General features: G+C 33.4%; 1 protein-coding gene across 2 annotated transcripts in view; it reads left to right on the top strand.

Annotated features, from left to right (window-relative positions):
- The window catches only part of ACAP2 (ArfGAP with coiled-coil, ankyrin repeat and PH domains 2), a 165,206-nt gene that overhangs the window by 128,891 nt on the left and 20,551 nt on the right, over window positions 1-15,764 (top strand). The window contains exons 11-16 of one of the 2 annotated variants that reach the window (XM_053564544.1): window positions 1,879-1,899; window positions 5,071-5,122; window positions 7,342-7,442; window positions 7,604-7,709; window positions 11,158-11,366; window positions 11,711-11,780. In XM_053564544.1, coding sequence (XP_053420519.1) covers window positions 1,879-1,899; window positions 5,071-5,122; window positions 7,342-7,442; window positions 7,604-7,709; window positions 11,158-11,366; window positions 11,711-11,780 — 559 coding nt within the window. The remainder of the gene's footprint in view (window positions 1-1,878; window positions 1,900-5,070; window positions 5,123-7,341; window positions 7,443-7,603; window positions 7,710-11,157; window positions 11,367-11,710; window positions 11,781-15,764) is intronic. The other variant, XM_053564545.1, reaches the window with a different exon arrangement.

Raw genomic sequence — 15,764 nt, forward strand, 5'->3', positions numbered from 1 at the left:
GATAGCTATGGTCTGGTGGTGTGCCTGTAGTCCTAGTTATTCTGGAGGCTGAGGCAGAAGGATCACCAGAGCATAGCAGTTTGAGGTTACAGTGAGCCATGATTGAGTCACGGCACTCCAGCCTGGGCAACAGAACGAGACCCTTTCTCTAAAAGAACAAAAACTGAAACAAAACAAGAACAAAAGTCAAAACCTTGTAATAAAAGTCATTAGATATTTTCTAGGAAAGGAACTATATAAAAAGGGAGAAGAAAGAAGAGTAATCTTTTAAATGTTATTTAGAATTTTCTCTTGCTTTTCAATATTAACATATTGAAATGTATCTAAAATTCTTAAATGAGGTTTTCCAAAATCTAACATCAAGAAATGCAAGTAATTTCCTGTTACCCATGTTTGACTTTAGAGAGCCCTACTACTCTAATTAGTTCTTTATCCAGCTTAATTTGATCTATTCTATGACTGTTTATTTGTGATATTAATACTTTAAAAATTCAAGAATCCAGCTATTCAGATATGAAGATTTTTATGCCCATTGCTTAAGGATTTTTTTTTTTTTTTTAGATTGTTGATGGATTAGTTTGAGGGCACTTTTTTTGCTGTAGTTACCATAAGGTGTGCCAATCATATAATGACGTATTTAACATTACCTATGATTTAATAGGTATGGTGCATAGTATTTTCAAAATCAACTTTTAAAAAAGACCTGTTTCCTCACAGAAGGGGAACATAAGAAAGAGTTCACAAATAGTTTTAAGACTTTACCCCAGGCTTCATGAATTAGAAGTATTTTTTAAAACATTATTCTAAAACCTAAAATTTTAACTGAGTAGATATTTGGTGTGCTGTGATTGAAATACTTATAAGGAGTGAAAAGTTTTACGTCTTATATGGACTGATGAGCTTACTTCTGATTGCTTTCAAATTTCTAGTTTGTATATCTCTAAAGTTTACGTATAAAATACATAGTTTTCTAAAGACACATGTGAGTGAGATCTGCCACAATATTTTTCCTATGTCATTTTCTCAGTGTGTCAGCCTCTTTTCAGGCTTAGATCAGTGGATTACTGGAACATGTATTTCTCTTTTGCTTTTCATTATAAATTCAGAGAAGATGAGTGAATAAGAAAAAGTAAATATTTAGTAACTCAGAAAAACTAATAAAGTGAATAGTTACTGTGCTCTTTGCTGAACTAGGAAATAGGGCTAAAAGTATAAAATATGTTACCCAAATTTTAAAAGCAAAGTATTCTATATGCTGCTGGTACAGATATAACAGATATAATTTTTTCCATTTTGTTTTAAAAGAAGTGTACATATGGATTAGAGATGAATCCTACCTACATGTGGCCTTAGAGTCTCTGCTATTATTTGACAAAGATGGGTGTGGACATATGGAAGAATGGTTTATTTGGTTAATATTTTATGATCTTTGAAAGTCTTAGTGATCCCACCTTCCTTATGAATAGTTTTCATTTATCTCAAGTGTATATAGATGTACCCACAGTGATTATTTCTCTGAATTTTGAAGAGCAGCTTATTAAGATAAAGTGAGCTACGGTCTGTATTTTATAGCCATGACTATAGGGGCAGAAAAATAAATAATACTTGAATAAATTTTTTGAATATTTCTGAAATATTAGTATTTCAGATTTCCAAGAGTTGGAATTAATTGTATAAATGCATAGATATATAATAAGTAAAGAAAATGCAACAAATACTTTTGACTGTTTTGTCAGATTCTGGGCTTAAGCTTGTTCCTTTAATTCTTGCTTATTTTTGTATCATGCTAGTCCTTTGCTTATTTTGCACATTTGCATTTTCATTCTTTTACCACCTTTCCCTTATGTTTTAATCCTGCCCCATTTTTTCACATGACAGGAAAAAGCCCGATCATATCAGGTACCAAAATGGCTTCCTTCCCTTTACCCTCATCTTACACCAGTTTCCTTTTTGGCACGAGAAAGCTCATAATTAACCTGCATTTCAGTTGGATTACTTGCAATGGATAAAAATCTCTTAATGTTTTAAATTGGGAAGAAAATATAAATATTATATTTGAGAAATGGAATCATGCCTTTTAATTGCTTATCTCCTCATTTTAATCTATATAATTATGAACACATAAAATGTTTATTATTACTCCAAAATGCTACAGATTAATGTCTTTTAAAATATCTTCAGTTCAGTTCTGGGATTAGTGATCAAAAATAGTAAAAAATACTCAGTTTTTAAATTTATAATTTTTTTTCTTTCCTGCCCAAATTTTGTCATCTGGAAGCAGATTGGTTTGTGAAAATTAATACAATATTTAATTATCTGTAAATTTAGTATTTATAACATTATATTTTAAATGATATAATATTTGGAATTTAATAAAATACTTATTGAGTGATTTTAATTAGAGATAGGCATAATGTATCTTATTTTTCTTAATGAAACAAAAATTTTTCCTATTTCAAAAATACCTTATGTTTTGGCTTTGTCGTCATTTTCTGAATCTTGTAAACAAAGTTATTAGCACAATGCTTTCTAAAGTTTATCTCTTTGGATCTAATTACCTTTTTAAAAAAGTACTTTTAAATGCAGGTACTGAGTGCTTAAAATACTAAATGCTTTTTCTACCTACATATTCCATAGGCCATGAACTGTTTAGAAAGCCTCATTTGGGTGGTGCCTGTGGCTCAAGGAGTAGGGCGCCTGTCCCATATGCTGGAGGTGGTGGGTTCAAACCCAGCCCCGGCCAAAAACCACAAAAAAAAAAAAAAAAAAAGAAAGCCTCATTTTTCTTTTTCTTAGAAATGTTAACAATGACTAGGATTATTCTATAGGAAGAATTAAAAATTATATTCCATTTTTACTTACCTGGTTAGAATTTTGGTCAATGTTAGATCAGTTAGCTCTTCTTATTTATAATGGCAGTGGAGGGGAGACTGTCATAAGACATACAGACCTCAGTAATTAAAAATTTTTTTTCTACCTAGGATGTATGATTTTTTTCCTTAGAAGACATCAAATTAAGATGAATTTATATTGTCTTCCCTGAGTATACAAAAACTGATGATGTGATAACCTTATCCAGAAGCAGAGAGGTGTCTGAAGAACTAGATTTCAGGAATATATCTGATCTGTATAGTTAATCAGAGGCATTGGCGTCAGACAAAAACCATAAATATTTATCCAGTATTTTGAAATTATTTTTAGAAGATGTTGCCCTAAGATGAAGTAGGTCAAAAGACATTTATTTTTTAAAGACCTCAGAAGCAGGCTCAGAAGCAGGCCAGGCATGGCGGCTAACACCTGTAATCCTAGCACTCTGGGAGTCCTAGGTGGGTGGGTTGCTTGAGCTCAGGAGTTCAAGACCAGCCTGAGCAAGAGAGAGACCCCTTCTCTGCTAAAAGAGGAAAACTAGCCCAGTGTAGTGGCAGGCATCTGTAGTCCCAGCTTTTGGAGAAACTGAGGCAAGAGGATTGCCTAAGCCCAAGCGATTGAGGTTGCTGTGAGCTTATGATGATTCCACAGCACTCTAACCAGGGCAACAGAGTGAGACTTTGTCTCAAAAAAGAAAATAAATAAATGTTACAAAATTTTTAAAAATAAGAAAAAGAAGACTTCAGAAGCATGGAAAGTTTACATCGTTATATTTACATCGTTTTTCCATTATTCAGTAAAACTCTTTGTAGCTTTCATATGATTACTATGATATAAAACATGAATTTTTGTTACTATGGTTCGTCATATCTCTGATTACAAAAAACACTTTAATCATTACTATCAGAGATTGTTTCCATTGCATGTCATCCGTTTGGCAGGGTTGCATCATTTTGTTTGTAGGTATTTCCTTTAACATTTCTAACCAACTATATGTATCCCAATGCAGAGAAACCCAGAAGTTCTTCCTTTTCTAGCTTGCCTCTTGATGATTTGCATTTAGAGGCAACCCACCTCATTTTATGTAGATGCTTATTTAACGAATCTCTCTATTTTAATGGTAAAGGTGATTTCTAGACCTAACAGTCTATCTAGTAAAAGGCTTAAAAATGGAAAAGCATCTCCTAATCGTTTTCTCAGCTTTGGAAAATTAACTTAATTTTTTAAAAATAGAAATTCTAAATGTGTCTAAATACAATTTCTAGTGCTTTGTATTAGTATCAATGAAAAGGTAGAATCTCTATCAGCTAATTGATTAATAACTAATATTTACAATAGAAATCATCTCACATGAAACTAATTTTAAAATAATGACTCAAATGTTGTTTTACCTTTCAATGCTTGATGAGAAGTTTTGCTTCCTTTTATGAATGGCTTTTGGCTGTGTATTTTTTTTGTAAGTCTTTAGGTCTTTTATTGTTTTGATAAAATCAAATTAGTAAATAGGCCATACAGTAGCTTGGCTTTTTCTCCTAAATAAAATTGCAAGTAAATTGTTTGCCTAATAATTTACAGTAATGAGCAAAATCATATAAATTGTTGGGTGGATCATCTGTATAATAACTTTGATAATTTTGTTTAGCAGTTTTTTTATGGAAGTAAGGCCAAGTTAATTTGTGATTACCTCCTGTTAGATATTGGTTCTGTACACTTCCTGAATTATCATCTGAAAGGTCGAAATTAGAGCACAATTTATTTCAATGCTTTACTATATGCAAGTGGATATTTTTATTCACAATATGAATTTATTTCAACTTTATAATAAAAGTGATTATTTTGGTGGAATGATTTAAGTTATTTTTGAGGAACCTGAAAAAACTAAATTATACTTAAAGACAATTCTTATTTGGTAATTACATAAATGATAACAGCTTTCATTAGGATACAAATTTATGACATAAAACGAATCAAAATATAATAATTTTATTTTCCTAATCTGTGGTTTTAAAATGCTTCTTCTTTACTTTTAGTAGTTTACCCATATTGAAATTAGTTTGTATTATAAAGCAAAACGATGCAGAGCACATCTTAAAACATAATTACCATAATCTGATTTTCAGTGCTTTCCCAAATATTTCATTTCTAATAACAATGGAAGTAAATAATGTTTGTAAAAACTTAATCTATTTTGTATTTATTTAGACGCTGGTTTTCAATACAGAACAATCAGTTGGTTTACCAGAAAAAGTTTAAGGTAGGTGTTTGGTTAAGTAATTGAAAACCCACTAAGTTCCCTTTTGGTTCTTTATCCATTTTGTCTTGGTAGACATTAAAGTCCGCAAATACTCTTGTTTGCAAAATTACTATAATTATTGTTTATTAGTTTTATATTTGAGTATATATAAGTGGACTCTAGAGTGGAAAATAGCAAGATTTAATTCTTAAAAGCAAGTGATTTTAAATCCTAAATTCTTTTTTTTTTGGTCTTAATTAATTAATTAATTTATTAAATCATAGCTGTGTACATTAGTATGATCATGGGGCACCATACACTTGGTTCATAGACCGTTTGACACATTTTCATCACACTAGTTAACATAGCTTTCCTGGCATTTTCTTAGTTATTTTGCTAAGACCTTTACATTCCTCTTTTACTAGGATTCACATATTCCCTTATAAGATTCACCGCAGGTGTAATCCCATTACTTCTCCTCCCTCCAGCAACCTCCCCCCTCCCTCCCCTCCCTTTCCCCCTTCTCCCTATTCTTAGGTTGTAACTGGGTTATAGCTTTCATGTGAAGGTCCTACATTAGTTTCATAATAAGGGTGAGTACATTGGGTACTTTTTCTTCCATTCTTGAGACACTTTACTAAGAAGAATATGTTCGAGCTCCATCCATGTAAACATGAAAGAGGAAAAGTCTCCATGGAATCCTGAATTCTTAATTCCTAGCTTTGAGATGGATTTTTCTTAGTATGTCCCAGGATTATATACTTTTATTTCTTTTTAAAAAAATGTTTTGGTAGCTTTTTATTGTCATATATTTGTTATACATATTTTTGGGGTACATGTGATATTTTGATAACTGCATACAATGTATACTAATCAAATCAGGGTAATTGGGATACCCATCACCTGATACATTTATCTTTTCTTTGTGTTGAGAACATTACAAATCTCTTCTAGCTGTTTTGCAATATACAATATCTTCTTTTTTCCCCCTGAGAGACATAGTCTCTACTTGGTTGCCTAGGCTGCAATGCAGTGGCATAATCACTACAACCCTGAATTCCTGGGCTCAAGCAATCCTCCCATCTCAGCCTCCCAAGTAGTTAGGACTATAGATGTATGCCATCATGCCTGGCTATTCTCTTCCCTCAGCCTCCCGAGTAGCTGGGACAACAGGCGCCCGCCACAGTGCCCGGCTTTTTTTTGTTGTTGTTGTTGCAGTTTGGTTGGGGCTGGGTTTGAACCCACCACCCTTGGTATATGGGGCCAGCGCTGTATTCAGTGAGCCACAGGCTCCACCCTGTAAATTTTTAATATCCACTTAAGCTTAAGATGATGTAAACTTTACTTGCTAGATTCTGTGGTAAGCAGGTTTGTTCTACATAAATTCTTTAGCTAGCTAGTTCATGGTTTCTTCTATTTTGACAAACTTGGTTTTGAGTTTATATTTTGGTTAAGTAGTGGAAAATGATAAAACTGTCCTTATTTTCTTAGGTGTGATATTTTTATTTTATTTTATTTTTTTGAGACAGAGTCTCACTTTGTCACCCTTGGTAAAGTCCTGTGGTGTCAGAGCTCAAAGCAACCTCAAACTCTTGGGGTCAAAGGATTCTCTTGCCTCAGCCCCCCAAGTAGCTGGGACTACATAACGCCCAGCTAGTTTTTAGAAATGGGGTCTCACTCTTGCACAGGCTGGTCTCAAACTCCTGAGCTCAGGCAATCCACCCACCGCAGTCTCCCAGAGTGCTGGGATTACAGGTGTGAGCCACCATGCCTGGCCTTTCTTAGGTATTTTAAGAAGAAATTATAGCTTCTTATCTTTCTTTAAGGTGTTTAAAACTCTAATAATAAAGGTTACTCTTTTGGAGGAAAGTAGCTTTTGTTATATGTGAGTGAAGTCAGGAGAGTAACAGATATGAATGAAAATGGAAAAAATTCACAGGGAGCTAAGATTTAGTAAGTATCTACTAAGTATCAACTGTTGGACCAAGCTCTTTATATATACTATTTCATTTAATCCAAATATAATAATTTGATGAGGCAGATAAAATTTATTATCAGTACAGAATTATCTTTATTTTTATATGTGTGTTGATAAACTTTATCTGTATCCAAAATAATTTAAAATATAAATCTTTAAAATTAGACCAGTTATTCCAAGTAATTGTTTTAGATATACTATTATTGGTAGTGTATTAAAGACCTAAGTTGATAAATGTGGGAATTTCATTTCCTTCTCATAGGATAACCCCACTGTAGTAGTTGAAGATCTTAGGCTCTGCACAGTGAAACATTGTGAAGACATAGAACGACGATTTTGCTTTGAGGTGGTCTCTCCCACAAAGTAAGAATTTCTGAATTGCTTTTCTGTTTTTTGTGGTTTGTCTTAAAGATCTTTCCAGAGTAGAGAAGTTTGCATTGGACTGTAATTGTGTGTGCTAAAGAGGAAGAAAGTGTTTTAAAAATAAATTTCAATATTAATCATTACAATTTCTTTTTCTTTAGAAGTTGTATGCTCCAGGCAGATTCTGAAAAGCTGCGCCAGGCATGGATTAAGGCTGTTCAGACCAGTATTGCTACTGCTTATAGAGAGAAAGGTGATGAGTCAGAGGTTAGTAGAAGAATTAGCATTACCAAATAACATACTGCTAAAAGGTCTTAATTTTACTTTTATTTGCAACATTATGCAATAATAACATTTTTAAGTGAAAGATGATTATATGTAATTGTAATGAGTTTTCTTGTTAAAATCTAGATTTATATTTTATTTTTCTTGATTTTTATTTATTTCATTTTAGCATTTGAATATATGTTTATTTTAATATTTGAATGTATGTCACAGATTGGAATAAGTTATAGTGATATTAGTATTTTTTCAAAAATATTTTACTATTTTAGTTAACTTTAAAATAAAATAATGATCATGAAAAGTATTCAAAATTAAAACTGAGGGAAATCAAAAAAGGAAAGTACATTATTGTCTCTTAGTTGAAAGCTCTTTGGAAAATATAAGCTAAATGTGGAATCTTGGGTCATAGTCTGGCTTTAGCTTCCCAAAAAGTTTACAGACTCTTTTGGGCAAGGGCATGACTGAGTCTTGAGAAATGGAATTGACTACTTTTACATCATCTGGTAGTTGTGTGGCATAGGTTCAGTAAAAGACAACTGTCAAGGGAATGGATTTTTTTCAGAGTTGCATTCCAAAGCTCATCGTGGCCAACTTCCTGCTCCTAAGAGTAGATAAAAGAAAAACCCTTTCCAAGCAGGAAATATGGGGGCTCACTTGATCTAAGCAGCAGGGCTTAGGAGGAAAATAGGAATTTCTTTAGTGGTCAAGTTCACCTTGGGTACACTGTTGGGTACAAATGGTGATGGTGATGATATTGACAAAGGACCTGTTGGGAAAAATACCCCTCAAAATATCTGTCTGTGGAATCACACTTCTCCAATCTTGACCTTTTCCCCCCTACAACTGCAGGATAGCTATTAGTATAGAATTTCTTTACATAAATAATCATTTTTGAAGATTCTTCTCTTTCCCGTATCCCGTATATTTCTCCTTCTTGACTTAAGAAGGATGTAAGTACTTTCTCCAGTAATTTCCTGAAAATAAGACATTTTTGATATTTGATAGTTTGGTGAGGTATAGAATTTTTAGGTTAGAAATAATTATTCTTAAGAATTTTAAGAGCATTGTTTGTTTAGTTTCCATAATTGCTATTGAAACGTATCACTGATCTCTTGTATTTCTTCTCTCCAATTTCTATGTTTTTTCTTCTTGGTATTATGATATTCCTGTTCTTTGGTGTGCTTTTTGGCTCTGCTTTCTGGGAAGTCTTTTCAGTCTCCTACGTCTTCTCTTGAATATTTTAGTTATTTTTGTTTTTTTTTTTAGAGACAGAGTCTCAACTTTATTGCCCTCCGTAGAGTGCTGTGGCGTCACAGCAACTCCCAACTCCTGGTCTTAGGCGATTCTCTTGCCTCACCCTTCTGAGTAACTGGGACTACAGGCGCCCACCATAATACCTGGCTATTTTTTGTTGCCGTTTGGCTGGGGTCGGGTTCTAACCCGCCACCCTTCGTATATGGGCCTGGCATCCTACCCACTGAGCCACAGGCACCACCCCAAGTATTTCAGTTCTTGCTAGCACACATTGAATTTCTAAGAGTTTCTTTTTGTTCACTGAATGTTTATAAATACAAATGTTTTCTTTTTTCATGGATTCAGTGTCAGAGCTATTGTTCTTAAACTTAACTGCACATGATAACACAGGAAGCTTGAAAAAAATCTCAATGCCCAATCAGATGCAGTGATTCACATTCACAAAGTGAAATTCTACCACTTTGGGAGGTTGAGGTAGGAGGATTGCTTGAGGTCAGGACCAGCCTGGGCAATAGCAAGACTGTATAAAATAAATAAAATAAATAAATAAATAAAAATGAAAAAATTAGCCAGCATGGTAGGCCATGACTGTAGTCCTAGCTATTCAGAAGGCTGAAGCAAGAGAATCACTTGAGAACCATTCGCATGCTTATTAGTATCTGTAGTTCGAATCTAACAAGATTCATTCTAGCTTTCTCCCTTTGCATATAGTAAATAAATAATTTCTATCTCTGCATTGAGAAATATGGCTCCTATTTATCTTTAACACATTTACTTACATGATTGGTATCCCTATATGTTACTGTGTTGCTACCTGCCTCCAATCTTATCCTCCCAGCCCTCTTACCCCACTCAGGCTCTGATACTTCATACGAGGTGGCTCTTTGCTTAGATATCTAACTGTCTGTACTCAGGCTTCCATTTCCTTTGCTGGGCTGTCACACTAGGCAGACATCCTTTTTATCTTGCTTAGATCCAGCAACCTGCACAGGGTTAATTCCTTATTGGATACATTCCTCCTCACTCAATCCAATCCTCTAGAATACTCTGTCCCCACACTTACCTTGCAGTGCCCAATCTAATAATGGTTGTTGAAGTGAGCTTTCAGGAAGGGCAGAGTAAGAGCCAAATTATATTTCCAGTGATTTTATATTCACATACTGGCTTGTTGAAGTTGGAATGTTTTTAAGGCAGAAAGAATTTTATAGATCATATCTTTCATTGCTTAGGCGATATTTGTGAACCACATTTTTACAGCTGTAAAAATTTGCGAATACAGCTTTGCATTTGGTCATTATAGCCATGTATAAACAAGTGCTTATTAAATACTTTCTATTATTGGTATAGACTTTGCTGTGAACTTAACACATTAACTTTTTTTTTGAGACAGTCTCACTATGTTACCCTTGGTAGAGTGTCGTGGTGTCACAGCTCACAGAAACTTCAATCTTTTGGGCTTATGCAATTCTCTTGCCTCAGCTTCCCAGTAGCTGGGACTCCAGGTGCCCGCCACAATGCCTGGCTATTTTTTTCTTGTAGTTGTCATTGTTGTTTAGCAGGCCCAGGCTGGGTTTGAACCCACCTACCTCGGTGTATGTGGCTGATGCCCTACCCACTGAGCTACAGGCACCGCCTAACAAATTAACCTTTTGTTTACCAGCCATCTTTTGCTTTTTTCTTGGTTTACGTAATATCCCTTGAAATTTTAAAAATTGTGTATTCTATTGTTGATTCATGCTGTAATTATAACTATGTAATTGATCTATTCATTAGTATTTAATTATGTATGACCATAGCTTTCCTAGTTATTCTTTGCAATAATTACAATAACTTGCTTACAGTTTATTGAACACTTTGGCATAGAATAATTATTCTTAAGCCTTAATAGTCTCATGTCTGTTCCTTTGCTCTCTTAACATACAAGTTAAAGTAGTATTCCACTTCACTCTGCCCTCCTATCTTGTACATATGTTCATTCTGTCAGTTATTACATATAATTTTAAACGTTTATATGATTCTTCCCCCTAGATTAAAATTCCATTGATGGAGGAAACTATTGTCTTTTTATTTTTGAATATCCTAAATAGGCCTTTCATTTATGACTGGAAATTTTTGTTTAGAGTATGTAGCATATAATCTTTTTACAAAAAAACCAAATAATTCTTAATTCTTTTAGAAGCTGGATAAGAAATCATCTCCATCCACAGGAAGCCTAGATTCTGGAAATGAGCCAAAAGAGAAATTATTAAAAGGAGAAAGTGCACTGCAGCGGGTCCAGTGTATCCCTGGCAATGCCAGCTGTTGTGACTGTGGTCTGGCAGACCCACGGTGGGCAAGCATCAACTTGGGCATCACCTTATGTATTGAGTGCTCCGGAATTCACCGGTGGGTAGGCCTGCCTAGAATGAGAGATTCCTTCTTTGGATAAACACATTTTGGAAATTATCATATTCCATTTGTTAATCAGCCTTTTCTACTTCCCTAATTTAATTACCAGTTTATATCTTTGTACCTTTTAAGAAGTAGCTGGAGTTCTGGTTTGTAAAGTGCTTTTGAGGACTTTGGTTCACCATTCATTATTAACCAGAAGATCTGTCCCTATTTTTATGTGTGTTAAAGGGTATATTAGAGACTACATCTCATTAAAAGTGAAAAAAATATTTGCACAAATATGCAAATAGAGTTCAAACTTGATAGTTTTACATATTAATGTAATCTTCTTTTTTTAGGAGTCTTGGGGTTCATTTTTCTAAAGTAAGATCTTTAACTTTAGACACCTGGGAGCCAGAACTTTTAAAGGTAAAATAAATATTTTTATGAAAATATTTCATATTTTTAAATATAAGTAAAGATTTTAGAATCTTAATTTCTAAATTTATGAGTTCCTCATGCTACCAGTGAACTAAATTGTATTGGAACACATTTGACATTATTTTTGGCAAATCTAATATTTTCATAATAGGCTTTTTAAAATTCTAAGTTTGCATAGCACTCTAACTCCAAGTCATTTTACTCTTTAAGAAAAACAGTATTCTTACATTTTTGTGTTTTTTCAAAAATTAGATTCTGTGCCTTAATTTTAATCATTCATAATTAAATTCTTATTTAAAATAGATTTATTGCTGTAGTAAACTCTGTAATTGGTTGGTATAGCTTTTGGCACCATGGATTATTTTAGCATAGGACTATTTGCACATTTGTATTTGCAAGGGAGGAGTCATTAAACTAGCTCATCTTTTTTTCTCCCTCTGTGTCTAAGAATTTATATCTATGCAAATGCCAAAAATAATTTTAAACCACTACTGCATTTCTGATAAAATTATAAAATTTCTAACAGTTAATAATGTGTTCCTTTTAATTTATCACCATCTAGTTTACTGTGTTGTAGAAAATAGATTAAGTGTTGGAGTATACATTGACTTACTTCTGTCTGAAAATTTGATTTTTAATACATTTGCATTTTTATTTCAATCCAATAGATAAACTAGTAAACCCTCAGTTATGTAAAAAATTTGCTTTGTGGAATTATTGTGTAAAGATCTAAATGAAAGTATTAAATTGGCCCCTTAGGTAGAGCCCTATTTAGATAGATTCTACAAATTGTCATGAATTCAAAGGAGAAGAAAGTGTGGGATGACGGACAAGAATCTAATTTCTGCATCAACTTTGTGTATAGATAAGAATTCAGTAGATTCAGCTTTGCAAATTTGTCAAAACACATGCATCTGATATGTTTAAAAATATGCCTCAAACTTGTAAACAAGGTATTTTGAAATACTTTACTTATAAATTATAAGGAAAAAATAGTTTATTTTTGAGTTATTTAAAACTTTACCTGTCTTACCTTAGGCTTATTATTATTTTTTGGGGGGAGACAGAGTCTACTCAGTCACCTTGGAGCTGAGTGCTGTGGTGTCATAGTTCACAGCAACCTCAAATTCTTGGGCTCAAGCAGTCCTCTTGCTTCAACCTCCTGAGTAACTAGTACTATAGACACCTGCCACAACACTGGGCTTCTTTTTCTATTTTTAGTAGAGATGGGGTCTTGCTTTACTCAGGCTGGTCTGAAACTCCTGAGCTCAGGCAATCCATCTGCTTCTGCCTCCCAGAGTACTAGGATTACAAACATGATGTACCATTCCCAGCCACACCAGATATTGTTAATAATATGCTAGCCATAGCTGAAGTATTGAAAACTAGTAGAAGATGAGTTTCATTCTCTCTAGAAGCTTAAAATCATGTTGGGGAAAAGAGTGCAGATATAAATAAAGACATTAGATGACTCATAAAAACACCTGATATCCTAGTTCACATTTTAAATAACAGAATTATTAGTACTTAAGAAAGAAGAAAGTACTTTGGCTCAGACCTTTCTAGAGGAAAGTGAAATTATCACCCAGGTAGATGGGGCAAAACATAGAGCTTCAAATAAGTAAAACCTACATTGTAAAAGATTATTAGTAGGACAGTAAATAGAATATTAAGAGAATTCCTTGAGAAGAAGCGGAAGTCAGCCGATATTACCGGAGAGACTAGCATGCCACAATACTGAGATTAGGTTTGGTTTGGTATTCTAGAAATTTCAGGGAAGAGGTAGGAAAATCTTTTTCTTTGCGCAAGTATGTGTAGGAAAAAGGAATAATTTGATGCAATTAAGGTAAAGTTTAACTTTTATTTTTTAAATAAAAATAACATATTGAACTTAAGCTTTAAGATAACCAGTAAGCAAAAGGAAAAAAAAAACCCTTAAAACAGTTAACTACATCTTCCCCAAAGTTAACTATTTTTAATATTTTGCCAAATATTCTTATAGACTTTATTTTGTCCCTTGATAAGATCTTAAAAATATTAAAGAAAATTATAAAATAATAGTACATAATGCTAAAATTATGGAAAATAGATAATTCCTATAATTTTTTCTGAATAGAATTTGTGCAATTCACTCATTTTTATATTTCATAAATTTTTTTTCTTCCTGACTACTGGACAACCAGGGATATTTCATAAATTTTAATCAGAGTATATGTGTGAATTTATTTGGTATACAGTAAAAATGTGTGCCTAACTCTTGATGTTTTTTTCCAAATTATTACCCAAATTTCTTAGCATTCGTTACTAAATAATCCATTCTTTTCTTATCATTTTATTTCTTCTTTGCCCTACATTCAATTTTTTGGAAGTGGGCTTTGTTTCCGTGTTACTAATTCTCATCTAGTGATGCATTCATTAGCTCATAGTACCAGCAAGGATTTTTTCAAAGGCTATATTATGTAATAACTAGTGTCTTTCCATTAAAAATTAAAAGTTTGATCTATAAAACTAGAAACAATAATTGCTTAAAGAAGGAAATGGCACATATAAAATTTGAAAGAAGTAGCTGGGCTGTGAGGTCAGGGCAAAAAACTCACAGAGAGGGAAAGGTAATAGAAACAAGGGAAGAAGACCAGACAGAGAGGGATATCATAGAAGTAATGGATCCTAAAAGCGATCATGGTTAAGGAAAATGGAAGAAAGGGAAACCATTCTCTCCTGGCTGCCTGTACACATTTAGAGAGTGACCTTCCCAGAGTTTGCTTCTATTCTTGGTCCAGGATGGCATTTTTATCCTCTTGCTGTCTCATCCTGGGCCTTTCCCCCTCCCACCAACTCACGTGTCCCAAAACCTATAATTACTGGTTATATCATCCTAGTTTATATGCAATATTTCTTTTACCCAGATACGATTTTTTGGGGAAATGGTTTGTTTGATCTCTACCATCATAGGCATATTTGGTGGTCTAGGGGTCATGCCTGGAATTGGGCATAACTAGAAGCAGTAAGATTAGCTGAGAAGCTACATATATAATTTTTTTTCCAAAGCACAATAAGTGTATGTATGTATGTGTATGTGTATATATATATATATATATATACACTACTCTTTATACATATATAATTTATTAGTGAGGTGAGGAGAGCTTCAACCAAACTAAAGAGGTAAATGGACAGATGAAAATCTAAATGATTTTAGAACATATAAGCAGGAGTTGGTTATTTTGAGTCAGAACCCCCTTAGGAGAGGTATAAGTTCAAAAATAATTTTAACAGTGTTGTAAATTTTGTAGATTTAACTATTGTGAGGAATTAGAAGTAAAATTAAGAAGTAAAATTAAGCTCTTTACTACTCCTGAGGTATTATGGGGTAATGAGATATATTATACTTTTGAAAGTAAATTTATTTTCAGGCTTTGTGATTGATCTATATCTTGATAAATAAAAACTTAAAAGATGTAAAAACTGAAGAGATATTTAATTTTTAACTTAATGTCCTGAGACTAACTAGTATTTGCCATACATTACAGTGTAAGTAATGCTTTATTGTCATGCTGCTTGTCTTACTGTGAACATACAGATCTAATAGTTGTAATACGTAGATAGATAAATAGAAAGAAAGAAAAAAATCTGGTAGCGATGATAATCTTTTAGGGTAGATACTGTGGTGAAGAATGGCAAAGTGATAACATTGCTGCCAGTTCGTGCATCATTTTGTTTAAAATTTTTTTTGTGGGATGAGCAATTACAGGATATGAAAGGGAATTAGATGTATTTGCTTTAAGAATTTTTAGCCAGGTGCAGTGGCTTATGCCTGTAATCCCAGCACTGTGGGAGGCTGAGGCAGGAGAATTGCTTGAGCTCAGGAATTCCAGACTTGTCTGAAGGAGAGTGAGACCCTGACTCATAAAATAATGAAAAACCCAGCTGGGCACCACGGCGAGCACCTGTGATCCCAGAGGCTTCTGGAGG

Source organism: Nycticebus coucang, chromosome 16, assembly GCF_027406575.1.
Source record: "Nycticebus coucang isolate mNycCou1 chromosome 16, mNycCou1.pri, whole genome shotgun sequence".
Classification (NCBI taxonomy): domain Eukaryota; kingdom Metazoa; phylum Chordata; class Mammalia; order Primates; family Lorisidae; genus Nycticebus; species Nycticebus coucang.